The sequence below is a fragment of the Rhizophagus irregularis genome, chromosome 16 (assembly GCF_026210795.1).
Source record: "Rhizophagus irregularis chromosome 16, complete sequence".
Lineage (NCBI taxonomy): Eukaryota > Fungi > Glomeromycota > Glomeromycetes > Glomerales > Glomeraceae > Rhizophagus > Rhizophagus irregularis.
The window spans coordinates 1,254,987-1,282,735 of NC_089444.1; the positions used below are offsets into that span (position 1 = coordinate 1,254,987).

At 27.0% G+C, this 27,749-nt stretch overlaps 6 protein-coding genes across 6 annotated transcripts; 4 read left to right on the forward strand and 2 right to left on the reverse strand.

Annotated features, from left to right (window-relative positions):
- Window positions 1-1,615: 1,615 nt before the first annotated feature.
- Window positions 1,616-1,949, forward strand: OCT59_008040 (uncharacterized protein; the record flags this gene model as incomplete). The annotated part of the gene is made up of 2 exons (XM_066142200.1): window positions 1,616-1,793; window positions 1,855-1,949. 2 exons carry the CDS (start codon window positions 1,616-1,618, stop codon window positions 1,947-1,949), a joined length of 273 nt encoding a protein of 90 aa, XP_065999104.1.
- Window positions 1,950-3,537: 1,588 nt separating this feature from the next.
- OCT59_008041 (uncharacterized protein) lies at window positions 3,538-6,134 on the forward strand (the record flags this gene model as incomplete). Its single annotated transcript, XM_066142201.1, has 8 exons — window positions 3,538-3,685; window positions 4,042-4,643; window positions 4,715-4,914; window positions 4,981-5,041; window positions 5,441-5,735; window positions 5,808-5,850; window positions 5,923-5,993; window positions 6,070-6,134. 8 exons carry the CDS (start codon window positions 3,538-3,540, stop codon window positions 6,132-6,134), a joined length of 1,485 nt encoding a protein of 494 aa, XP_065999105.1.
- Window positions 6,135-10,279: 4,145 nt separating this feature from the next.
- OCT59_008042 (uncharacterized protein) lies at window positions 10,280-11,060 on the reverse strand. The gene has a single exon (XM_025315116.2). The coding sequence runs from the start codon at window positions 10,927-10,929 to the stop codon at window positions 10,609-10,611; it is 321 nt and encodes a 106-aa protein (XP_025183624.1). The 5' UTR covers window positions 10,930-11,060; the 3' UTR covers window positions 10,280-10,608.
- Window positions 11,061-13,026: 1,966 nt separating this feature from the next.
- OCT59_008043 (uncharacterized protein) lies at window positions 13,027-14,932 on the forward strand (the record flags this gene model as incomplete). Its single annotated transcript, XM_066142202.1, has 3 exons — window positions 13,027-13,060; window positions 13,151-13,389; window positions 13,515-14,932. 2 exons carry the CDS (start codon window positions 13,027-13,029, stop codon window positions 13,375-13,377), a joined length of 261 nt encoding a protein of 86 aa, XP_065999106.1. The 3' UTR covers window positions 13,378-13,389; window positions 13,515-14,932.
- An 8,245-nt stretch (window positions 14,933-23,177) lies between these two features.
- On the forward strand, window positions 23,178-23,699 carry OCT59_008044 (uncharacterized protein; the record flags this gene model as incomplete). Its single annotated transcript, XM_025315117.2, has 1 exon — window positions 23,178-23,699. One exon carries the CDS (start codon window positions 23,178-23,180, stop codon window positions 23,697-23,699), a length of 522 nt encoding a protein of 173 aa, XP_025183625.2.
- A 2,687-nt stretch (window positions 23,700-26,386) lies between these two features.
- Window positions 26,387-26,881, reverse strand: OCT59_008045 (uncharacterized protein; the record flags this gene model as incomplete). Its single annotated transcript, XM_066142204.1, has 1 exon — window positions 26,387-26,881. The coding sequence occupies one exon, from the start codon at window positions 26,879-26,881 to the stop codon at window positions 26,387-26,389; it is 495 nt and encodes a 164-aa protein (XP_065999107.1).
- Between the last annotated feature and the right edge of the window lie 868 nt (window positions 26,882-27,749).

Here is a 27,749-nt window from a genome sequence, read left to right on the forward strand (position 1 = left end):
AACTAATATTAATAATTATAATTTAATCAGTAAATTCATTGACCAATTCTTGTAAATTCTATGCTCAAATTATGTAATTTCTTTGATCAAATCAATATAAATTCAGTATAAATTATGGTCAATCATACACATGGTGCATTTTTGTGATATGGAATTGTGCATTTTCATATATCCTTATATATAGTTTAGATACATTATTTTTAAGAAAAAATTGTATAAATCTTATTAAAACATGATTTTTTATAGGGTCTAATTATAATAAAATTTTATTATTCAGTAACAATTCAATTTATTTATATCAAAGAATTTTTTTAATTATAAATGTTATATTTGGGGGACGAAGTCCCCCAGCAAATCGCATATTCTAGTTAATGTGATAATCTCTTAAAAATTTTTTGACATATTAATAAATTTGAATTTTATATGGACGGGTCGCTTATAGATTAAGTAAAGAAAGATATAACATGACATGTGGTTTATTCAAACAGTCATTTATTCTGAGATCAAATCTGAATTAACAGCAATTATTTGTACATTGTTAACAGTTCCCTTCAAATAGTTCAGTAAGGATTAATTCAGATAGTCACATAAAAGATGTTGATCTGACAGATCCGTGTTTGATATTTCCATGTTTTTTCCGTGGATGTATCATTTTCATGCTTTAAATCATGAAAAATTTCATCTCTCTAACATGGATATTATACATGTTGCCGAAACTCAGTAATTTCGGCATAATTTCAGGTTTCGGTTTCAGCCAGCCATTGAAACTCTACCGAAAGTCAAAATTCAGGCAGAAATTGTCTGGCCAACATTATATAATTTGGCCCGCATTATGAATTTTTGTTTATCCTATGTCACGTGATCTATAATTCTAGCCTGCACCGCAAATTGGCCGGAATTACCAGAATTACCAAAAATTTCGGCCAGGGTTCTTTCGAACCTTTCGAATTCGGCCATTTATAGGTCAGAACATGATAATCAATCACTTTGGCTAATTATTAAATCATAATTTACAAATTATTCTAAATAATACCTAACATTCTAATTTATGTAACTCTTCTAATCCTATTAATAAATGATATAATAAATAAATTTCATCTTTCTATATTAATTTATTAAAATTATTTAAGGGAATACTTCTCAAACTACTTTTATCAGTAAATCTTATAATTACTGTATCACGATATCTTCAGAAAAAGGTCAGGTTTGACAACCAGTCAAAAAAATCATGAAAAATTTTCCTTTTATAGAGGAAAGCTATTCCCTTTTTTGAAATACTGACCGAAATTATCATAATTCCAGCCCTGAAAAAATGCGTACAGACTACAGATAATAATAGTAAAATTTTTTTAGCTGTATCTGATCTTTTTATATATATTTCTGGGGTCCTTTAGTTTCTAGTCTTTAGTTAATCAATAAAATTTTAATCTGCTCTCTCTTCTAATGTTAAACAAGATATTGATTTAATTTATAAAATTATTAATGGAAAACGACCTAATATTACTGATGATATACCTGAATATTTTACCAACTTAATGAAAAAAATTGGAATTCTGATCCTAAAAAAAGACCTTCAGCAACGAATGGTTGTGAAATTTTTAATTCTTGGTAAAATATGAGAATGAACGCCAAATATTTTAATCAAGCTGAAGAAATAAGATTAGAATTAATAAAATCAAAAATGCTTGGACCTGATTTTAGTGAGAAATCTTACCCAAAAGCAATTTATACAAGTAGTTTATTAAGTTCCTTAATTGGTTCACCTTCAATTATTCCGTTTGTTACAAAACAAAGTATGTAAATATTAATTTTATACATTTTAACAATTAATAATTATTATCGTTATCATTTTAGATAATAGACTTGAAGCATTAATTGAAGAATCAAACAATAACATTTGCATATTTCATTATAAATCTAAGTTCTTTTGTTATAGGATCTTTTTATGATATCATACCATTTAACAATATATTTAATATATTCAAATTTACTTATCAAACATTTGATAAAGAGATTTTAACTAAAAATTTATGAAATCAGCAAAGGAAGAGATAATCATTCACATATTGAAAAATTTGACCTTGGTCACATCATTATCATCAGTTCTTGAAACTGCTATGATTTCTTTGACCATGTAATCTTGAGTCAGACATTCTGTAGAATCATATACGTAGGAAACAGTTGAGATTTTAGCAGGCATGGTGGGAATTCTGTTAGCAAAGTGAATAATTGAATGATAAAAAATTCTTTCATAAAATAATTTTTTTTTACCATTACTATCATTTTCAATACAAATGTATATTTTACATTTATTTACATTTACGAAATAAGAAAAATTTTTTTCATGTTATTTTTTATCCATGAAAAATAAAATTACAAAATATCATACGAAAAAAAGATGTTATTAAAAAAAAAAATAGAAAAAAAAGAAATAATTCTTAAAATAGGTCAAACTCATATAACTTACAAGTAAAAAGCAGGTTAGTTATATGAAAGAAAGAAAAAAAAATATTTCATGGCATTTCTTGGCATTTTTATTTACAATGAGCTTAAATAATCGAGGCACTGCCACATATCATTCCTAAGGTAGAAATGATAAGATGATTTTTTCCAAAAAAAGTATCAGATAATTTTATTTATACAAACAAAAAATTCGATTCTAAAATTTTTTTTTTTATTTATGATCCAAATGGAGTAAAAATCCTAATATTTAGACAGATTGGCTATTCTAAGAAATAAAAAATAAATTTAATAAATTTTCACCAAAATTTTTTTCCTATTTTGGCTCAAGAATTTTCATGATAAAAATAAAATAAAAGAATTGTAGAACAATGCGCAGTATAATACAAAAATAGGAAAAAACATATCAGGTTTTTTATACTACGATGAGTGATAATCGGGGCTTAATCAAAGAAAAAATGCAAGCTGCATGAATTTGATATGAAAAAACATTTTTTGATTTTTTTAGAATATTCTAATTAATGTAAGAAGTTTCTATTGATAATCAAAAATCTATTTTGGGCCACATCATCTGAAATTTTGCGTAACATGGGTTAAAAAATTTTTTTTTTTTTTTGATTTATGGAAAAATATATAAATGTCTCCTATTCACAGGAAGGGAGGGTGGGCGTTATACTCTTAGATTTAGGATTATTCTTAATTCTAATAACCAAACTCTAAGATATTAAATTCGCGGGCAAAGTTTTCATGTAGATCAAAACCAAAAAAGAGTATACGTTGCAAGTGTTTTGATGATCGTTTACCATGGGTCACTTTATTTTGAAAATTTAAAAAAAAATTGTAATACAGTATTTTAAAGAGTACAACAAATTACCAAACAGGAAAAAGTTTTTTACTCTACGATAAAGAAGATTCTCAGATCAACATCGCATTTTTGTTTTGCAAAGTACTTCCAAATAAATACAAATCGAATTTTCCGTAGTACTGGAAGAATTCATCGACAGAAAATTCTACATTCTACGGGTTCATTATGAAAACTATAAATAAGTTGAATTTTCTATACTGTAATATTATAAAATGGAACTTGTAAAATTAAATGATGAAAATTCTTTTGATCCAACCCCCAAATTAAAATCTAATCCCGTACCGATTTTTTTTATTTCTTTTAACTGGGAAGATAATTATTGTTTTCATTGTGGAGAAGAATACACAAAGACGACTATCAGTGAATACCAAAAATACTGCAAAAATGTTTATCGAGTTATTTAACTAATATAACTGATATTAATCTTTACTTGGACGTATATTTATTCACAAAGGATTTGGAATGTAATGATCATAAAATAAGTAGAACCAAAATACCACAAAATATTCAAGAATGCTGTATAAATTGCTTGATAGTATTATATTTTAAACAAATATCTACTAAATAACTTCTTGGGTTTATTAGAGGTATTAGAGATTCATACGATTTATACGAATACGTGATTACAGGTGAAAAATATTGTAAACTATGTGGAAAATTATTATATCGCAATTGTATTACAGAAATATTTAAACTATGTTCAACTTGTTATTTAGTCTCTTCTGGATGTATAGAATCAACCTTAACTAAAAAGTTTATTTCAATTATTTATTTACCATTTTGGGAAAATACAAGTACTTGTTTTTGTCTTGAAAAATTGGTATTTACATCAAACTGTCAAAAGTATTGTGAAAATTGTTTCATATTTTTTATTGGATGTAGATATTGTTTAACAACAAATATTATTTTTGGGGTTACAAATCGATCACAATGCAAAAAATGCAAAAGAGTATCAATTTTTGATATTACAAAGATTATTAGTATTAACAGTGGAGATAGTGTTTTAGATAATTTTCTTTTTAATATAAGAAATAATCAATTGAATCAATTGAACATAACTAAATTCGTTTACGATTTAAAAAGTAATAAGTATCTCATTCCATCCCAGATATATACTAAAACTTTACGTACTAAAATTAGAAGAAGATTAATAAGATATATACCATATTCTCAACTTATAAATGTAAAAAAAATAGAAGAAGGAGGATTTAGCATCATATATCAAGCAACCTGGTTAGATAGTCCAAACTATAATTCAATTGTCATTTTAAAAAGATTTAAAAATCTTCAATATGCTAAAAAATATTTTTTTAAAGAGGTAAATATTTAAAAATTCGTATTTTTATTTAATGTTCGCAAAATATCTTAATTTAATGTCGAAATTTATAGCTGGAGTCGAATCATCGCTGTTATAAATTAGGTTGTACTGTTAATGAAACTTTTGGTTTTACAAAAGATCCCAAATTGGACGATTATATATTAGTTATGCAATATGCATCAGAAGGAGATTTACATAAATATTTACAAAAGGAATTTCCAGTAATTGATTGGAAACAAAAGATAAGAATTTTAAATGATATTTCATTAGGGTATTTATATTTTAAATATATTGATAATGATTAATTTGTGATTCTAATTTAATAATCTTATTTTAGACTTTTTGCTGTCCATGATTCAAATTTCATACATCGAGATTTACATAGTGGAAATATATTGGTAAATAATTTAAATATTTATATTTGTTATAAAATAGGAGATCTAGGATTATCACGATCTGCAAACGATACCTCATTGGATGATGAAATATATGGAGTAATACCTTATATTGCACCAGAAATATTTAAAGGGTCGGCATTTTCCAAAGAATCTGATATTTATAGTCTAGGTATGATTATGTGGGAACTTACAACAGGTTGTAAACCTTTTGCTAATGTTGAACATGATCATAGTCTTATTTTTAATATTATTGATGGTGTACGACCTGAAATTACAAAAGATACACCAGAATGTTATGCTAATTTAATGAAAAGTTGTTGGGATTCTGATCCCAAAAAAAGACCTTCTATATGTGAAATTCGGAATACTTGTATTCCATGGTATAAATATTATAATCAGTTTATTGAAAATAAATATGGATTCGATTTCGTAGCTCAATTTAGCCAAGCTGAATTAAAATGGAAAGATTTAATAGTCTCGAAGAAGCTTGGTCCCGAGTTTAGTGAAAAGTCTCACCCAAAAGCTATTTATACAAGTAGATCATTAAACTCTTACATTTCTAAACGTTCATTTATATTTTCTAAACGTTCATCTATATTTTCTAAACGTTCATCTATATTTTCTAAACGTTCATCTATATTTTCTAAATGTTCATCTATATTTTCTAAATGTTCATTTATCAATTCATCAAACGGTATGTACTTGATATTTTAATAAAAGTAATCTTTGGATAGATAATTTTAAAATTCTTTTTTTTTTTTTATAGATTACACTTCAGAAGAATTAGAATTAGACATAGATATTAAAAGGTATTTTAAAATTAAAAATATTTGTTAATTATAATTTAAATCCAACAATGAAAGTCTTCAATAAAATATTAGTGATAGACTCACCTCACTTGGAATTAAGCGAAATATTGAAGAATTAAATATTAATTCTTGTGAAAATAGTGGTAAATGTTTTATTCGATTTTAAATAATATTAAAATTTGTTGTTTATATTTATCTATTTCTCAAATTTAAAAATAGGAAAACGAATTAAAGTTAGTTCTGGTTATTCAAGGACAACTCTCGCATCTTTCAATAGACAATAATGAGGAAATAAGAAATGGATGGAAATTTCATACAGATATAATAATATATTTTATTTTTAATATTAGATTTACCGATTTTTTTCTTCTTTATTTTTTTTTTTATTATTATGCAGTATTATTCAATTAGCTTTGGTGAAATGCAAAGTGAGAATTAGGACGAAATAGCTTAAATTTTAATCCTAAGGCGCAGTTAAAATCATAAATAAATATAAAAATTAAATCATAATTTGAACCGATTGACAAATTTTCGAAAGAGTTGTTTCGTATATAAAATTTAACTTATTTAAAAGCGCATGAAAAAAATGTAGGATTTTGTAAAGTGTGCTAAATATATATAATAAACGTTTTAAAGAAATTCATGATGTTTGTTTAAAAATTTCTCATTAAAGTAAATTAATGTTCAATTTTTCTTGTTGAACGAATTTCGCTCGCTAGTTTCTGCGTCAAAAAAAGGGTCAAAGAAACGACGCAGTATTTTTTGGAGTGATACGGAAAGTTGTGGAGTCCGGTCCCTATGTGACAGTTTACTCAAGTGATAAATAACACGACGGGCCAAACACGTGATTCGGAGTGGGCCAAGATGCTATTCATCACCTGAGTACAAATGTCGCCGTACTCCACTCAACATCCTCACCGGACTCTACAACTATTCGTCTCAACACCTCCACCGGACGCCACAACTATTCGTCTCACCTATTTTTTTGATTAGCTTATGTATATTATCTTAATAATGATATATAAAATTTCGAGTCAATCGAATTGATCAAAGAGTATGAAATAACAAGAAACAGAAATTTTTTACGCAATTTATTATATAAAAAACAGGTATTGTAATTTATTTATTATTACATGGTAATCCGTGTAAAAATTAATTAATAAATAAATAAATAAAATAAACTAATTAAATAAATCATTCCTTGAATTAATTCCTAATCTTAACGTTAACGTTATATACAGTAATTGACCTTAGTAAAAATTTGTGATTTTGCTATATCTTAAATGGAGGTGGAGGATAAAGCCTATATTTAACTTATATAATAATCACTTCCATAACGTGATTACTAATTAATATAAAGTAAAAAATAATGAAGTGACGAAACGTTCTAAAAATGTTCGGAATATTTCACTTCGAAAATTAGATATTTAATTGAGCATATCGAAATTTTAATCCGGGGGGTGATTTTATTTGTAAAATAGGACCCGAAATATATATGTAGGGGCAAGGTGCATTATTGCGTCGCCATCATAGAAAAATTTTACAGGGTTAGATACTGATTTGCGTGGTGATCAGATTATTAAAATGCGTATTTTTAGTATTTTTAACAGGTTTTTTTTAATAAGGGGTTTATTTTGCGTATTTTTAGTGGTTTATCCGATCATATATATACACATACGTTTCATAAGAAATAAATATAATTAACTATGTAGCATATGTAGCATAAAAGAAATACGCATGTAACACTTGTAACGCCTTGCTTCTAATATTATCTATTATCTTTATTATCTTGGGCCATTAATGATTATTTTGGCCAGAAAGATGTAATTGAAAAAAATGATAACCATATTTATTGAATGTATTATTATATATTCATTGTAAAAAATATTTTAATTTATTTTACAAAATTTTACATTGTAACACTCGATCCTGTGGTATGGGTTCTTGCCACATCAAGTTGTTAACAAAATATTCCTTTATTCAATAATAAAATATTCACACTATACAAAATAATCATACTACACTATTCTATTAAACTAAATCAAACTCCCTCATATGTAAATTCTATCAACCCTTAAATTAATTAAGGTGGCACTTTTTCATCATAAGAAAAGGGCAAAAAGAATCGAAAAATAATATAATGGGTAAAATAGGAAAATTCAACTTCTGTCTGAGATGGTCGAAATAATCTCCTTTTTATAATTGTCCTTGTTTACTTGACCTTTCTTATATGAATGTTGATCTCTTTCCTTCATTCAAATAATGTTTCTACTAAGCCTCATTTTCATCTATGTAACTGGTTTGTAGATCTTCTAATCACGTGTACAGTTTATTCTCATGTGACAGGAGTTATTAATCAGTTTATACTCGTGACTTGGAGTTCACTACTGGAAATAAAATAAAATTTTATACACTACTTAAGCTAAATATAATACTGCGCCTCACAATTAATAAATTCACTAGATAAGTTCAGACGCTACAACGTATATGAATATTTATTAATTACGGGATTCCGGTAAGATATTTTTTTCCTAATTATTTTCTTTAACGAACGACTACTAACTTTTTTTTTCCTTTATAGACGGCTGACTCTTTGATATCCTTAGAATTTAGACGCGGATTTCGTAAGTTTTTAACTTTTTTTTCTTTAATTTTTTCTTTTAACGAATGGTCATCATCTTTCTTTTTTTCAGATGATTGGTTCTTCAACTCTTAAACATATTAAATAAAACGTACGTACGTATGGAAGAAGTCATGAGACCAACGTACGTACAGTACATAGATTTTTTAAACAAAAATTTTCTTTTTTTTATAATAAACTTGTCAACTTGATACAGTAATACTAATATATATAAATACCAAAAAAGAATATTTACAGTGATGCTCCGAATTCTATCTTTTATATATGAAATTGTTTAAGATATTTATTTATTATAAAAAAACTTTGAGATGTTTGTAAAAAACGAATTTATACTGCTAAATATTAAACTTTATTAGAATTAATGTATTAACCTCCCATTTATTGGTGGTTCTAACTCGCCAATATTGTTGTATTTGTTTGAGCTCGCTTTAATTGTAGGTGTTATTATTATAAAGTAACATGTTATTATTATTTGTTTAAATAAATGTCATTTTCTTTTTTTTTTTAGCATTAGCTATTTCTAATGCCTCGGCCTCTGCTTCTTTTTTCCTAGCTTCAGCTGCACGCTTCCTTAATGCTATTTTTCTTTTCTCAATTTCTTAATTCAGATATTTCATTTATGGTTGATGTTTCTTCATTCTTTTCTCTTATACCTTTCTTTGATGATTTGTTTCTATTAATGGAAGAATAATAGATTACTTTTAATGATGGTTTAGTAGACAACTCATCATCTGTTAAATCAATAACGGATTCTTTGTTTTTTTTGGTTACGAGACACTATGTACAATCAATACAATAAAAAAAACTTGGAATTACACAAAAATCAATAAAAGATAATAATTTTTACATATATGCATTTGCGTGTTATTGCCTCGTGTTCTTTTAATCTCACTTCTATCACGATGATTGTAAGGTACTCTTGATTTATTATGGATTCAAAATTGTTTTCCTCTTTATAAAAAAAATTTTACAGTTATTTGATAATATTATACAATAATACTAAATTATTAATGAACATACCTCAAAATAGCTGATAATAACGTCAACTGGTTTAAACTTCCCCAGCGTAGCTCTGGCACGTGACATATTCTGCAGATCATGATTTTTTTGAACCAAATATTATTCAACTTTTATAATCATAATTTCTATAGGAATAAATACAGTGCTGGCAAAAAGTAATCGGAATTACAAAAAAATGCGACAAATGAGAAACCAGTGATTGAAATTGCTTCAAAATTTGTAGATTTGTTGCCAAATGTGTCGTTATTTCTTTGTCTCACAATCGATTTTTTAATTCAAAAAAAAAAAATTGTAATATATTTAATTTATAAAAAATCTGAAATTCTAATATTGTATAGCATTAAAATTGCAGTTCATTAAAAGGTTGAATGATTATAAATTAAAAGTTTAATCTTTCGCTTTGCTTCGGACAATAAAATCTATAAAAAAAACGCATTTATTATAACAATATTCCATATTTATGTTATCACAAATATTTAGTTTTATATTGTTTTAACAGATTTTTAAAAATTGGTTTTAACTTAGAGAATTTTGTCGTTGTTGTCCATAAAACGGTAAACAATAAACAAATAAATTAATAGGGCTGATCGCGCCACACAAGTCACGTAGGGAAGAAAATTTGTTGGGGAAGATCGGCTTTAGACAACCCCAAAAGGAATCATCGCATGCGCGATGAATAAATCATTAAATTTTATGCATAATGTAAATGTTAACAAAATTCATCACAGTGAAATATAACGTTTGTATCAAATCTGAATTAATGTATTTTGACATGAACAAATTAAAAAACCATTCAAATTGGATCTTTTTTTTTTTAAAAAAAAGATTATTTATTGATTTGCTATTACGTTTCGACACATTTAATCAACTAAAGTTGACAAAAAATCATTATTGAAAATTGTAATTTGTAATTTATAAAATATAAACGCGTTTATTTATAGATCTAAATATAAAGAAGCTGACTACAACGCGAAAAAGTATTACAACAGCCAATAAAAAAATATTCATAACAGAAAGAAAAAGAAAAAAACAAATAAAAATTACAAAAATTCTTAAAATGAGTTAATACTATCTTGTTTATTAACTACAAGAAAATTTTACGCGCAAGACGTTGCGGTGCAAGAAGTTCCCGAAGGGCAACAAGTTCCATCACCGCAAGATACACCACTAGCACCGCATCCATAGGGGTGACAGCATCCGACTGCACATGGAACTAGTCCTTGGGACGAACACGACTGTCTTTTCGACAAACGGTGTGGACCACTTGTCCTTCCTTTTTCTTCCGGCCGTCTTTTATCTATGGAGTTCTCTTTAGTAACTCTACTAGCATCATCTCTTTTCCAAGTAGAAGGTGTAGCAGAAGCGAATGCGATAAAGGCTACAATTATAGCGAGTATTAGGATAATTTTTTTATTCATGATTTTTGAAGATTATTAAAGAATTAATGAGTTTTCGTAATTAAGGAGAAAAGACGTGTTTCTTATTTTTTATATTTTTCGTTTTTTTGTTTTTTTATTTTTACTTTGGAAAGGGAAAAATAGAGCAAATTTATAAAAAAATTTTCAATAGCAGACACGTTAATGATTATTCTGTTACGTATTTATTATTTAAACACTTTAAGTTAGATCGAACATTCTTGGAGTAACTGATTAGATTGGGGATATAAATAAAGAAAAAAATTATCATCAAATAAATCTAAATATCATTCACTTTAGATGTAGTAAATGAAATGATTAAATAAGAAATATTATAAAGACTAAGAAATCACCACCAAACAAATTTAACTTGTTGAAATTAATTGCGAAACATTACTAATCGCAAAGAGGAATCTTATAATGATTAAAATAGAAGTCAAAATAATACCACTAGACTAATTTATTGTGTCCCAGAATTTTTTTTTTTACTTAAAACAGAAATAAAGAAATTAAACATTGAAAATTTTCCATTAAAAGTTTAATAATGAGATGACCCGAATCAGGGGTATATGATTTTTTGTACTGCAGTGCTACAGAAATCGATAATTGTCCGGAGCAAAAAAAAGTCGATCTTTTTTATATCCATCTTTTATATTCCATACTTTTTTCCATAAAAGGCAATGATGACCCTATATTTTATGGCAAGCTGAAGCGGATCAATCTGCACCTATCTCCGCTTATTCTCACACCTATTATGCGGTTAATAAGCATATAGTTATAATATAAGCGTTTAATTTATACATCAAATTTTTTTATTACCTTTTTCTGTATAATCAAACAAGAAATTTACTTCTTAATAAATAAATTATGTAATAGATTTCTTAAAATAGTTAAAATAGTAAATATTTTGTGGTACACTAAATTATGCGTTTATTAAATGCTAAATTTCACATAATAAATGTTAAATAAGTGGTAAATTTTGTTGAAAGTATCTGGCTTACCATATTTATCACGGGAATTATTTTCATTTTCCATGAATGGATCCGTGAAAGGCTCATTTTTACGGAGTTTTTAAAGAAATAAAAGACAACGAATAAAATGATGTCACATGAATTTTTCGGTTCTCCCCGTTACACAGTTCTAACGATTTCTTATTTTAGTTATTCCGAACTTGACGGTACCCGTTCCCTAACCCGGTCAAAATATGCATGATTATGTATAACAAGCATATTCTTATGAAAATGGAAAAACGTCATTTCATTGTTTCTCTTCTTTTACGAGAGTGTAGACACAAAAAGAATTTTTTGCAAGACATTAATATTAATAAATAGATTTATAATACTTAATGAAAAAATAATATGGTACAAAAATAAATTATTTTATTTATTTTATATCATTACATTATTATAGATTATAAAACTTAAAAAATATGAACAAAGTTTTTTTTATTAAATATTTCTTTTCGAATCAAGAAAAGAATATGTTTGTCATACATAATCATGCATATCTTGACCGGGTCAAGAAAGTAATACGAGGTAATTTTTTGTGTTCCCAAGTGTAGATATCATGACGGAACTTCAAAAACAATTACACCCAAAATACTTTGCATGGATAATTTTCATTTTTAATAAATAAGTTCTTTTATACACAGTCTTGATATGACGGAACATAATGATATATCGGAATTGGGGCCTGGAACAGATTATCATAATCTATAATTAATTTACTTTCGATATAACGGATTTCTCGATATAACGGATTTTTGACAAATTTTACTAACGGAACTGATGGTTCCATTATATCGAATTTCACTGTGCATAAAGCGGGTTTGGTACGAACTACGAAGTCACAATCAGGTATAAAATTTTAGTCCGAAGTATCAATATGTTTATTAACCTTTTACCGTAAATGACGCTTTTTTTAATTTTATCTCACTCTGGAATGTAACTATTTTTTTATCCAATCACTTCTGCTACAGCAACTGAAGATGAGACGTTACGCTAGCAGACGACATTAAAAAATATAAGACGAAAGATAATCGAGAAGGAGAGAAATTAATGGCGGGAACTTCTTTGACTTAATCGAAGAAAGGCTTGAGAAATGGGGAATGCCGGGTGGACCAGCTATGAGACTGGTGAAGTTCGCTATGAAAAAATGTTGAGGGCCTTTTTGTCTTACGCAGTTTGAAGGAAGTGTTAACGAGATGTGGCATTGACTCCAATAGAACTGACACCATCCCATTATTCTCTCTACAAACCCACGAAATTCAAGACCCCAACGAACGAACACTTCGAGCATTGTATGACGGAAATTTTAGTCAGTTATGGGTCTTTGGTCGTGGATAGCTTGGAAGACATGCGTAATGAGTACGTTTCGATCATTCTTCACACGGCGGGTGATGCTACGAATAAGGAATTTAGTATGAGACCTGAATACGAAATAATTTGGTGATGAAAGTTGCGGGTGAGTCGATTATGCAATCAAGGCATGGGAATCCCTCGTTAACATAGCCAATCCGGAATATAATATATCATAGCTAAAAAATGTTTTCGTGAGCTGAGGATTTTTTTTTCTTTTTTATGTTACAGAAGATACGGTCCAGCGTAACATTCTCGAAAGTTTTGCCCAAATTATCAGAAACGAACAGGAGAAAACGAAAACGAAATGATGATGATTTTGACTACCTTTATGGTATTAGGACAACTGCTAAGGATCGGCGTTTCTTGCTTTATCCTCCAGGTGAAATTTTTCAGGCGAATGAACTCCTAATTTAACAAGAAGGCCTTGGACAACGCATCTCAATCATTGCGTAGTGCTGTGAAAGAGGTTTTGGAAATAATCGTGGGTATATTAAAGGACGGGCCATGTGCAGAAGATGATTCTCACTCAAAGAAAAAAGCTAGAATAGAGGGTTATCGTCCAAAAAAATAATCGTGTAATATTAGTCCGCAGACATAGAATAGAAATTTTCGCCATGTATCGCGGGCAAAGTTCCGACCATTGTATTAATTTTTTACGTACATTAATAAAAAATTTTTTCTTGGCAAAAGTGATCGGCGTTACAAATTGTAACATTTACTTGAATTTGTCAAGGTTTTATAGATCATGTCATTAATGAATTATTGAGACAACGCATTTATGAGTTTGAAGTTAAGAATGCTAAGCTTGAGACTGAGAAAGCCGAGATTGAGGCGTAAAATGTTGAGCTTCTAAAGCAAGTTATGGAGGAGAATGCCAAGCGTTATGCTGAGAATGCTCAACTCAAGTCTAGTGCCATAGGGAGGTGGACACTTTCTTGGCATGAGAAAAGGGGTAGTAATTAAATAAGGCAAAAGAAACAGAGAAAAGACTTAAAGATGATGGTCCATTGGTAACTTCTCAGAAAATTTTGGATTTAGGGCGCTCATAGCTGTTACCTCTAATATAATTTCCAGAATTCTACAATCCTTTTAAACAAAGAAAATAAACAGGGCTCAATTCCTGTTGAATCAGAGCAAATGATTGTTGATAAAAAAGATTCACTATAATCAAAAAGTGGAGCAAGCTTGAGACAGGAACTATCCTCTTGCTTGCACTAAAGGTGATATTCAGATTCCTGAACTCTCTTAGGAGCAATTCTGACGGGATCTAGCGAACTTACAGTGCAAAATATAGTTGATCTATTTAGATTTTGGGTAAGCAATCAAGGTCAGAGTGTCAGACAAAAGGCTGATATTGCTACTATAATGCATATGAGCATCAAATTCGGAATATATTACTGATGTAAACTTGCATCAGAAAACATTTAAAGCCAAAAAGTTTACCTGATATTTACAGAAATAGCAATAGATAAGATCGCAAACCTTCACACCTTTAGTCCCTTTAGTCCCTTTAGTGTAGCAAATAATATTATGCTTAATCATTAGCTTCTATCTAATATAATTGTTATTATAAAAATCAATGGAAGAATTCACAATTATATATAAATATATAAATAATAATTATTACGTGTAATAATTTCTTAATCAAAAAAATTTGTCTGACGTTTGGATTAGTCTCCGTATAAATTATTTGAATTATTTGAATTGTGTAACTTGAATCCCATGCTATAATTAAAACCCGTGACATTCCTCCGCCTGATCTATTTGTGGTCAAAAACTATTTATTCCAATCAACTAATCCAATTTCAGTTATCTTAATCGGAATTTTTTTTAATTTTTTTGTCCGATTTTTTTTTTCCAAATATTTTTAACTTTTTTTGGTTCAGTTTAGTTTTTTTTTCAAAACCGAAAAATTCATACTAATGATACTAATAGCTTTTTTTTTTTAAAAAAAAAAAAAAAAAAATTTTTTCTCCGTTTAGGTTTATTTTTTTTTTCCCAAACTGAAATTTTTTTTTTCACTCTTTTTGGATCATTATTGTCCTTTTTTTTGTCAGAATTTTTTTCGTACTTATTTTTTTTTCGGATTCCTTTTTTTAAACTGATTTCTTTCTTATCCTTTTTCTTCCTCCCAATTTTTTTTAAAATTTTTTTTCTTTTTCTTTCAATTTTTTATTATTATTAAATAAAAAATAAAATATTAAATTAATATATTTACAAAATTGTTATTTTTTTAAAAAAAATCAATATAACATATCAGATATAAGGAAATTAATCGACGTTGATAGAAAGATGAGTAAGATTTTTTCAATTAAATTGAACGCTAGAATAAATAGTTTGATATTCAAATTCATAAAAAATCAATCAATTAATTATAAAATATCATTTTTTTTTGATAGAAATTGTTGAATTAATAATAGATTATTATAACCAAATCCATATCCGAAATTCTCTAAATAATCACCAGATTTTTGAATAAAGATTTTAATTCAAATGGTTTAGCTAAATTAATAATTTATTGAGTAAAATGGGTACTAAAAGAATAATAATAAATGAAATGAATAGATTCTTAATACATTTAATTATTCAAATATTTTCCTAAGTTGGTTATAAGTTTAAGATTAACGTAATATAAAATAAGAAATAATTAAATTTATAATTAATTAATAAAAATATTTGTAATATTTTCATAATATTAAAGTTTTTTCGAAAATACTTCTAAAAAATTAATCAAAAATGAGGGTGAATGAAAAAATAGGGAGAGTAAAAGGGAATAAAAAAAAACGAAGGGGGAGTGAGGGAGGAACGAAATGGAGCAAAGGGGGAATAAAAGAAACAAAAAGGAACGAAAAAGATCAAGTGGGAATAAAAAAAAAATGAAAAGAATGAAGGGGGACGAAATAGAGCAAAGGAGAATAAAAAATGAAAGGAACAAAGGGTAGTGTAAAGATAAGTGGGAATGGAAAAAAAAATGAAATAACAAAGGACAGTATAAAGGAACGAAAAGATGAAATGGGAATGAAATAAAAATGAAAGGAACGAAGGGTAATGTAAAAGAATGAAAAAGACGAAAGGAACGAAGAAGAAATAAAAAACAACGGAAAAATGAAGGAAGGGAAGAATAAAAAGAGCAAAAGAAATAAAGAGACAAACAAAAAAATGGAGAAGGGCGAAAATGAGATAAACAGGGGACCAAGTAAAAACCAAACCCATAAAATAAAAGAAGAAATAAAGTTAGTAGGGAACAGAAATTTACACGTAATAAATAAACAAAAAAAAAATAAAAAAAATACCTTAGTAGTTACAGAGAAGAATCGAAAGACCTAAAAAGAATGAAATACAAAATGTAAAAACGAAATATTAAGAATGGAATAAGAAACGGCCATATAGTGCTGATCATATCTTAATTGCAAAATCGAAAGAGCCAAAGGACCTAAAAAAACGAAATAAAGTTAGTAGGAAACAAAATGCAAGAAGCAAAAATGAAAAAAAAAGAAAGAAAACGTACCTTGAGTGCCGTGCAAATGGTACACCGTATGAAAGGACCTAAAGAAAATAAGATTATTCGAGTACGTTTAAAAAAAACATAAGAAATGATCAGCACATTAATTAGCCAATAAAATTTAATTGGGTGTACAAATTTAATAATGATCACCCTAGGTTATTCCTTAATTAATCCGAATTTCATTCTACAAACGTCAAAGTCGTCAAAAAAAAATATACTAAATATAATTTATATCTTATAAATATAATTTAATAGTAATTTAATACATATTATTTTATTATTTTTTGTTAACTAATTATTACCATATTAACAAGATAAAGTTGTACGGTAACCAAATATGGTAAAGTTTAAAAAAAAAATTCAAAAAATATTAGCTTGGCGTTTATGCATCTTTATGTCCATTATGAGCGTTATATGGTCACGGCCAAGAAGTCTTTCTTCAAATAATTTAAATGGTAAATGAAGAAATGTACTCGTATATTGAATACATGAAGGAACATTTAAACAACTAATCAGTATTTATGCAGTAAAGTTATCTTTTATTTTTTTTTTGATTCCTGCGCAGAAATTGAAAGTAAAATCATCCGTTACACCAAATTTTTTTTTTAAAGAAACAATCAAACAATGTACATTATGCATATTAGATAATGTTCACTTGCACAAATTCCATATGAAAAATGTTTATACCGTTTGTACGGCTTTAATTTGACCGAGTGTCCGGATTAAATATTGAATCGGTTTTTATTCCAGCCACACCCAAGATCCGAGTAATTTAATATCGATATGTGTAGAAGTAAGCAAGCCACATCCGCCATAGATAATTTTAGATAAGGCAATAATGGGCAAGTCAAATTTATATAAATTCTTCCAATTATTACAAATGTCATGAAATCGAATAATAATAAAAACAAATAAAATAAAATAAAAATGAATAAGTAAATAATTATCGTTATAGGATAAAAAAATGTATTAATCTATCTTTTTTAGCTAAACAAATGAACAATAAACAAATGATTCACGTGTAAAATAAAAAACGCTTACAATTCTTAAAGAAGTTGTTTTATTCTTCTTATCTGTCATTTACTAGATAAAATTCCGATAATTAATTTATTTAACGTCATTTGATGTAAACTCCGTGTTTTTTTTTTTGAAAGGATTTATGGCATTAAATGTGTTTCAGAATTAAAAAAAATGAACCTTTTTGCGGTTCTTAGTGCTTTTCGAAAAGAATCTTTTCAGTTCTAAATGCGATTCAAGGAGAATCTTTTCAGTTCTAAATGCGTTTCAAGGAAATAATAATTTTTATTTTTATGCTCTTTTGGAAATATTTTACTTGGAAAAAATGAATTATAAAAGCAGATAAGTTTCGAACGATAATCATTCAGAAAATTTTATTAAAAAAAAGAATTAACTACAAGAATTACAGGATTAATATTTAATCTCTTTAAAATAATGCCACGTCAAAAAAAAAAAAGTCCGCTAAAAAAATGTTCCAAAATGCTTTTCTGTGTTTTACGGAGGCATATCATAATATGCATTGTGAAGCAGAAAAAATCGAACGCACTCTAGCAATGGAATTAGCATCACCTGTATAGGCCAAAATGAAGGATAAAGAAAAAATTCCATGGTTTAGATTACACAATGAAAAAAATTAAATGATTGAAAAAGATATGACATTACTTAACGTTAATAAGTCGAATTTTGAATTGATAATGTCAATGTTTAGTTCACCATTTATTATTGAATCAAAATGATGATAATGATGAAGAATACGCGGAAATTTTTAATGAATTTATAGACGAATATATAGTGGATTTCTTGTGTAAGGAGAACCTTAATGATAATAAAGAGAAAGGTTATCCTATGATCACTCAGATAAATGAGTTATTGAATTACTAGGCTGATATCAGAACGCTCATCCACGCTTACTCAGGCACATATACCAGATTTCATCTAGACTCACAAAGAATCCCGACAAATAAGCATAAGCAAATTTGGAAAACCTTAGACATATACATACGTGAGCAGACCCATGAACTAAATCGTAAAAAAGCCTTCATTGCAATTAAAGCCCAAACTTTTTAAATTTAAACACAACAACTCACCAAATGTACCAAATGGTATAAATTAAATTAAATCCGATTTCTTGTGCAAGGAGAATAATAATCTAGAATAAAGAGAAAGGTTATCCTATGATCACTCAGATAAATGAGTTATTGAATTACTAGGCTGATATCAGAACGCTCATCCACGCTTACTCAGGCACATATACCAGATTTCATCTAGACTCACAAAGAATCCCGACAAATAAGCACAAGCAAATTTGGAAAACCTTAGACATATATATACGTGAGCAGACCCATGAACTAAATCGTAAAAAAGCCTTCATTGCAATTAAAGCCCAAACTTTTTAAATTTAAACACAACAACTCACCAAATGTACCAAATGTTATAAATTAAATTAAATCCGATTTCTTGTGCAAGGAGAATAATAATCTAGAATAAAGAGAAAGGTTATCCTATGATCACTCAGATAAATGAGTTATTAAATTACTAGGCTGATATCAGAACGCTCATCCACGCTTACTCAGGCACATATACCAGATTTCATCTAGACTCACAAAGAATCCCGACAAATAAGCACAAGCAAATCTGGAAAACCTTAGACATATACATACGTGAGCAGACCCATGAACTAAATCGTAAAAAAGCCTTCATTGCAATTAAAGCCCAAACTTTTTAAATTTAAACACAATAACTCACCAAATGTACCAAATGTGATAAATAAATTCCTGTTGATTTTGTTATAGAACCTGGGTCTTGACAATGATTTGGAGATGTTATTCTTTGGTTGACTTCACTTGAGTAGGTTAGTCTAGTCTAACGTTTCTATGCTGATATATTAGGAGTAATACTAATTTCTTGTTCAACATTTGTTGTCCTGATCTTGGAATAAATGGTATACCCTAGATAATTATTTGTTTAAAAAAAAAAATATTTATTTGAATGAATGAAAAAAAATACGTATATGAAAATAAGAATATTTGAGGAAAGAATATTTATTTCTTCGCGCAATAAAAAAATAAGAATATTTATTTGCGCAAAAAAGAGTTTGTTACCTTCTCAAGAATAATAGAAAGGAAGAATATTATTTTTTCGCGTAAAAAAAAAATAAAAATATTTATTTGCGCGAAAAAAGGTTTCCTTTCTCTAAAAGAGAAAAAGAATAAGAGGATATTATTTTTTCGTGCAAAAAAAAAATAAAAATATTTATTTGCGCGAAAAAAGTTTGTTACCTTTCTCTCTAAAAGAGGGAAAGAATAAGTGGATGTGTATGTGTGAAATAGGAAATAGGAGGATGTTTGGAATAAGAGGATGTGTAATAAAAAAAAAAAGAAAGAAAAAAGGACTGTATAAATATTATTTTTTGTTGCACAAGCTTTTCATATAAAAAGTATAAATGATATTAATATTTGTAATCAACTCTTGCGGACTCGCAAAAATAGAAAAATAGTAAAAAATAGTCTATTGTTGATATTTTAATTGATTTAATAAAAAAAATACTTTATACTGCGCATCAATAACAATAAAAAGTATAATTAAACTGTAATAGTCTATATTTAAATATCAGTTCATCAAAATCACTAACCAATATCATTTCGGAATTACATAATATCAGTCCTTCAAAATCACCAACCAATATCATTTCGGAATTTTACTTCAATTTTACATCTTTTACAATAATAATCATATTATCTTATATAATTATGAGTCATCACTTACATATTATTTTATTACCATATAACAATTTAAACTGCGCATTAATAAAATCAGTGGCTTGTGTTATAAAAAATATTTGACATAAAAGGTACAATTAACTGTATATCAGTCCGTCAAAATCACTAACCAATATCATTTCAGAATTTTAATAAGTTAAATTACATCTTTTACGCAAACTTATAAAAGACGCGTTACATGTTATGAGACAATTTATGTTAGACTATACTGTAAAGTTGACTACCATCCTGATTTTCTTTTAATAATACTCAACTTTTCTTTACAACTTATTAATAAAAATTTTATTTTAATGTAAAACATTTAATTTTCTTTTAATATAATAATCAGGGATAAAAAAGTTTTATCGACAAGTTATTCCTCAAACTAGATATTTTTCATTTTACACCTAAAAATCATGGTTAAAAAATTTTCATCTTGAAATAAAAAATGATATTATAGTGACTCAAAAACTCATTCTCGAAAAAATAATTGGTATTTTTTTTTATAATTGGATAATGGATTTTTATTTTTGAAAAATAAACTTTTTTTTTATTATAAAAGGGTTCATGGAAATAGAAAGCTGGAAAAGGAATTAGACAAAAAGGATGAAAAGATTAAAAGCTTAGAAAGGTCAGAAATGTTAGATTAGACCAACCTATTAAATTGAAGCTACTGCATTACGCTCACTTAGTTGACTTTATAATTAGTACTTTTTTTTAGTTTAATTGAATTCATTGAAAAAGGTAAAGACAGTTACATTGAATATTTAAAAATAAAAGTAAGATCATTAAAAATGAATGTCATTCAAAACCTCAAGATGATACACATCCAAATCCATCAATGTCAAATACTACTTATGTTCAACCAGCAATCAGAAGCAACTTCACCCAGGTATCAGGAAGAAGAATTTGACCTATTACAATATTAAAATGTGACCAGCGTTGCAATTTTCATTTATATATCATTATTAGTATACTGTATCTCTGAATTAACTGTTCTGTTGTGATTGACATTGGTGGGGTTATCATCGTTTTCAAAAAATACAGTATGAACATGATCCAAGAAAAAGTGAAAAAAAATATAGTTTGTTTCATATAAATAAATGCGATGAACTCTTCAAATAATTTTCTGATTTATAGAATTCTGTTCTGTGAATTGTTCCGTGCATTCTCTGAATAAAATGATTGGTGCACGTGCAAAATCATCTAGCAGATTTGTTATATCCACATTCCACACTTTTGCGTATTTCCGAAAATGGCGATAATTGACCCGACCCCTTGTCATTAGGGTACCGACAAAATGATAGATCACCTGAACGCAAATCCCCTACTAAAACAAATCATCCAATAGTTTAAGGTCATTTCGGGCCGCAGTATAATCTAACCAATAGTTTAAAGTCGTTGCAAACCGCAGTAAAATTTAAAATAAAATTTGCGCCTAAAAATAATATTATACTATCACATTTTCTGACACTACAAAATGCATAAAAAATTAAATTAAGCCATATAAAATATATCAGTCCATCATAAATTAATGATTCTAATAGACGAACCAAATGAAAAGTGATAATATGTAATGAATATTCGTCACATTTAAAAGTCATCCCTAAGCTGGTTTCGCCTTTTCCACGAGCGAGACTCTAGTATTGTTTGAATCTCTATTTTACATAATAAAAAAAGCCATTAAATAATATTCATTCATTAGAACTTTCACAAACCAAATCACATATAATTTTCAACAATTTATCTGGTGGCGACGAAGTCACCACACATCAAACTAATCTAGTTAAAAATATAATTTGAATTATTTGATTAGTATTAACGAAAATATTTATAAATTTTATCAATACCAATGCAAATTGTTTGCAAATTTTATTAATATTAATGCAAATTAACTAACGTTACTATATTATTAATGAAATTAAAAGGAAAAATTTTTTATTTTAACTAAAAGGACTATGTACAGTATATTACTAAATTACTAATCTTTTGAAATTAGAATTGCATTAAAAATTAACTAATCCAGTCAGGATTTTAGCTGTCAAGATTTTAGATCACCAGGATTCTGTCAGGGATTTTGGGAGATCCCATTTTGAATGACACAATTTCGTTTTAAACTAATTTAAAACGAAACTTAAATACAAGCCCCTTGAAATATATTAATTTAGTTGTATTCCTCATGTGATCTCAAATTTCATATCCTTTTTTTAAATTCTGACGGCTGAAATTTCATCATTATTTAATTCTTAAACTTATGTCATAAACAAAGCACAGTCGCTTTCTTATCTAAGGAATCAACGACCGAAGATGTCTAAAATTTTTTTTTTTTTTAAACAAAAACGAACTTAGTTAAGTTATCCAACGCAGTAATACATAATTATTATTTAGTATGATTTTCTTTGATGACTTGATGTATAGCATGATGATAATCGTGATTTGCAGATTAATAAAATTAATACGAAGAAAAAGAAAAGATGAAACAAAGTAAATCTTTTGGTTGTTGTTTTTTTCTTATAAAAGAAGTAACTGATTTAATCCGAATTCAAAAAAAAAAAAATTAATAAACATTTATTTTAATAAAAATTTAATTACAAGAAAATTTAAGTAATCATGAGTCGAATTTTTATTTTTGCATTCGTTTTATTTGCTACGCTTTTTGCGGTCAATGCAGCACCACTTGAAAAAAGAGAAACTTCATTTCCACCATGTCCCGATTTGCCACCAGATGCAGTGGGACTCGATGTAAAAATGACACCTGATCCCTTCGCTCCTGGACAAGAAGAAACGTTCGACATTAAAGGAACATTGAAAAATGATATTATCACTGGAGATTTGCTTGGTATTGCATTCATCAATCTTGCCGAGAAACATCCCGTAGGAGGTCCCCTCATTGTGGATATTTGTTCATTACCTGGAGTTACTTGTCCGATTAAAGCCGGAACTACATTTTCTACAACGCAGAAATACATTGCACCAGGCGCAGAAGAGTTGCCTAAATCATACGCTATTGTAATTGCAATTGAACATGGAAATCCACCTGATAGTGTAGCATTAGCCTGTTCAGCTGCTATTTTTGGTGCTAGTGAACCTCCTGCTGTACCTGCAGATTTGGACTTTTGGGGTTTTTTATAAGTGCTTGATGTACTTATTTTACACGAATCTTTAATTATTAATAAGTAAATTAATTAGTTAATTGATTAATAACAATTTTATTTTTATTTTATTTTAATTTTTTTTTTATATTTATTAAATAAATAAATAAATTCTTTTTTTGCGTTTAAAATATTAAATGTGAAATATTTTATAAATATTATCTCGTTGGTACCCGGTATCCGAGAAGCCAATTACAACTTGTCAACACCAAAATAGAAAGATAATTTTGTGATCGTATAGTAGTATAATCACTAAATTCTCTTGGCACTATACTGATGCTATTATTCTTTTAAGTACTGTGTTCTTAATTACTTTACCTAAAAAAAGATATATGCAATTTTTGAACTAGTGCTTTATCCGAATGTATTATATACCGTATTATTTAGATGATCAGACACTAATTCGAAAACTGCTTACGTCGTTTTTAAAAAAAAGAATTTTTAAAACATTTAAAGGTTTATTATTATGCATGAAAGTCTGTTTCACCCTAGGAATCTTCTCAACTATGGAGTATACGGCGCAGTTGTGGCAACTGATCTACTAAATATATTATTTACTGTAAGTTATTATTTTCGCGTCTACATTACCAAGAATATAAAATTATTTTTAAAATGAAAAGTTGACTTGATTTCTTTATAATGGAATTTTATTTTAAAAAAGAATTCTCTTCTACTTCTGTAATATAAAGTATAAATTAGTTGGGATATTAATTATACTAATAACACTTTTTTAATACAGTATAAATTTACTATTTTATTTAGTATTGAATTGTTTAATCAATAATTCATTATTACATTTAATTTTAAATTGCTTTACGTATAAATTAAAAATCTATATAGAATGTACCTGAAATACTTGTTGACACTGACGTTTTAGAGTTGCTTAGGGTTAGGGTAAGCATAAGATTAGTTAAGCGCCCGCTCTTGTCAACCATGGACTCTATTGACCGTGTTCATGTGATATGTGAGAATTCTATATTACACTCCGGGGAGCTTATTGTAGAAAAGCTCGAACAGTTTATTAATAAAGTAAGTTAAATAAAAACAAATTCTAGAAACCTGAAATTATTAAAATGAAACAAATAAAACAAAAAAAAAATTTATTAAAATTGTGAAATTTAATAAATTTTCAATCAATTTTTTATAAAAAAAAGATCTCTAATGAAAATCTTTATTAAAAAAAAAATTTCAAGCCAAAATTCTCGATACCCTTATTAAAAAAAAACTATTTTCAATAAAATTTTCTATTGAGACTTCTAACAAAATTCTCCATCAAAAAATAAAAAACTTTTCAACCAACAATTCTCTAATGAAATTCTCAATCAAAAAAAATATCCCGATTAAGAAAAATTTCTAACGAAAATCTTCCATCAAAAAACACATTTTCCCTATTAAAAAAAATTCAAAGATTCTTTACCTATTAAAAAAAAAAAATTCTTTACCATAATTCTCTATCAAAAAAAAATCTCCCCTGTGGCCCTGTTAAAAAAATTTACTAACGATCTATCAAAAAAAAAATCTTATATCAAAAAAAAATTCTCTAATAAATACTCCGTCAAAAAATACTTTCACCTATTAAAAAAATTCCCAAAAGAAATTCTTTATCAAGGAAAACTCCCTTCTATTAAAAAAAAAATTCTTAACAAAATTCTCTATCAAAAAAAAATTTTTATCAAAAAAAATCTTTCCTATTAACAAAATTCTCCAAAGAATTTTCTACAAAAAAAAAATTTCTCAATGAATTCTCTATCAAAAAAAAAATCCTGTTAAAAAAAATTGTCTTATTAAGAAAAAATTCTCCAAGGGTTAAACACAAATAAAAATAGTTACTATATTTAATATATACAAATAATATGAAAGTCTTGTCTGTATCATAAACCCATCAGAAAGCTACACAAATATCACGTTTTTCAAATAAAGACAGAATTAGGATTTGTAAAACTAAAACTATTTGAACTTTTTGATATGTTGCGTAAACTTGAAATTTGAGCGATAAACCACGTGATAAATGATCATGTGATCCATTAAATTATTGTTTCACCGTCTCCCTCAATGTGATTGAAGATGTTGCTCAAATATTACAATTCAATTCGTAACAGTCGATTGAAATTTGAAATGATAAACTCACTTGACCAATTTTACTAATAAAAATTTACTAAATTTCAGATAGATCAAATGTTAATTTTCTTATATAGTATTAGACAAAAGAAGAGTGTTGCTTTGAATTTTTTAGTCATGATATTTTTAAAAAATGTGTTTATTTTCGATGTGTTATAGACCAATAATTGTAAATATGATTGATGAGACAGAATATTGCATGCTTGATATGAAATTAAACGTCATAATACTGTCATAATCATATGATTATCCAATAAAACCAATGCTCATTGCAAACTCTTGATTTATTTCCATAGTGTTTAGTAATTAATACAATAAAAGATTACTTGAATGGCGATTGTTTAAAAAAGTGAAGATTGAAATTTAGATCGAAAATTGAAATAGAGGTATGCCGAAAAAGGAAACCATTTTAACGTTAACTTTAACGTTAACGTTAGGATTCAAAATCTTAATGTAAACATAACGTAAAAAAATTTCTCAATATATCTCAATAATAAATGATATGAAGCAACTTTTAAAATTATTCAGTTGTCAAATATTATGTAATAATTAATCAACTTCCTTTAATAAATTATAAATATTACCAGCAAAAGATAAATCATTCCAACTTCGAACTCTAATATTATATAGTTTAAATTCCTCCGCTTCATCTTTCAAATCATACAAATCTATTTGAACTTTAAAATACATAATAGACAAATACTTTACTCTTTTTTTCTTCATAATATATTCCTTTATATAATGTAAAATATCGTAACTACTTCTTTGCTCAATTAACAATTTATTAATAAGAATATCTTGAGAATTTTCTAAGAATGTTCTAAAATCACTGTTTTTAATAGAAACAGTCAAACTTAAGTATTCTAATTTAGAAGGGAGAGCTTGTCCTAAATTTTGCAATATATTTGAACCATGTTCAATATTACCATTCGAGTAATAATAAATACCATCCAATATACGAATTGCAAGATGATTAAGTTTTTGTTTAATATTTTCAATTAAATTGATTATTAGGCGACACAAAGTGGTAAAAATGGTTTTCATAGTCCGGCCGGGTCAGTTTTTGTTAGGTCTTAAAAAAAAATTTTTATATTGTTACTATGCCGGGTGAGAATTTTTTAAAAATTGAAAAAAAATTTCACATATAAAATTTTTGAAAAAAAAAATTAAAAGCCGGGTTGCCGGGTTATTGATGAAATTTTTATATTATGAAAACCATAAAATCAAGTTTGTATGGCCTTAGATAAATAATCGGATTATCAATTCTACTCAAATCAAGGAATTTGATATTCTTACAATATTTTGTAATTAATTCTATTAACTGTTGATCTAATGATCCCCTAAAACCAAAACCAAATCAAAATTTTCTAAATAACCACCAGATTTTTGTAATAATAATTGTAGTGATTCAATTTGTAATATCTTGCCCATAAATGGTTTAGTTAAAGTAATAATTTGTTGAATAAAACTATCATTTAAAGATGAACAATAAACAATATGAACAGATTCTAAAACATTTAATTGTTTAAATACTTTATCTTGACGCAATAGAAAATGATTGTATTTAAAGTATTTGAAAAATTATAATCTTTTGATAAAAATAATAATTGATATAAAGGTAAATTATAACCAAGTAAATTTTTTTTTTAGATTTTAATGTGAATTATTTGTGATAAACGATCTTTGATTATATCAATTCTATATAATATATACTATAAAGTTTTAAATTTCTAATATTGTAAATGAAATTTGGATTTTGTAAAATTAACTCAAGAATACTATCAAGATATATACTAGAATATTTAATAGTAGGTGAGTTCTCAATTTCGAAGGTATGTAAATTTACTTCATTTTCAATAAACATTTTAAATAGTAATAAACATATATCAATTATTGAACTTTTTAAATGTTT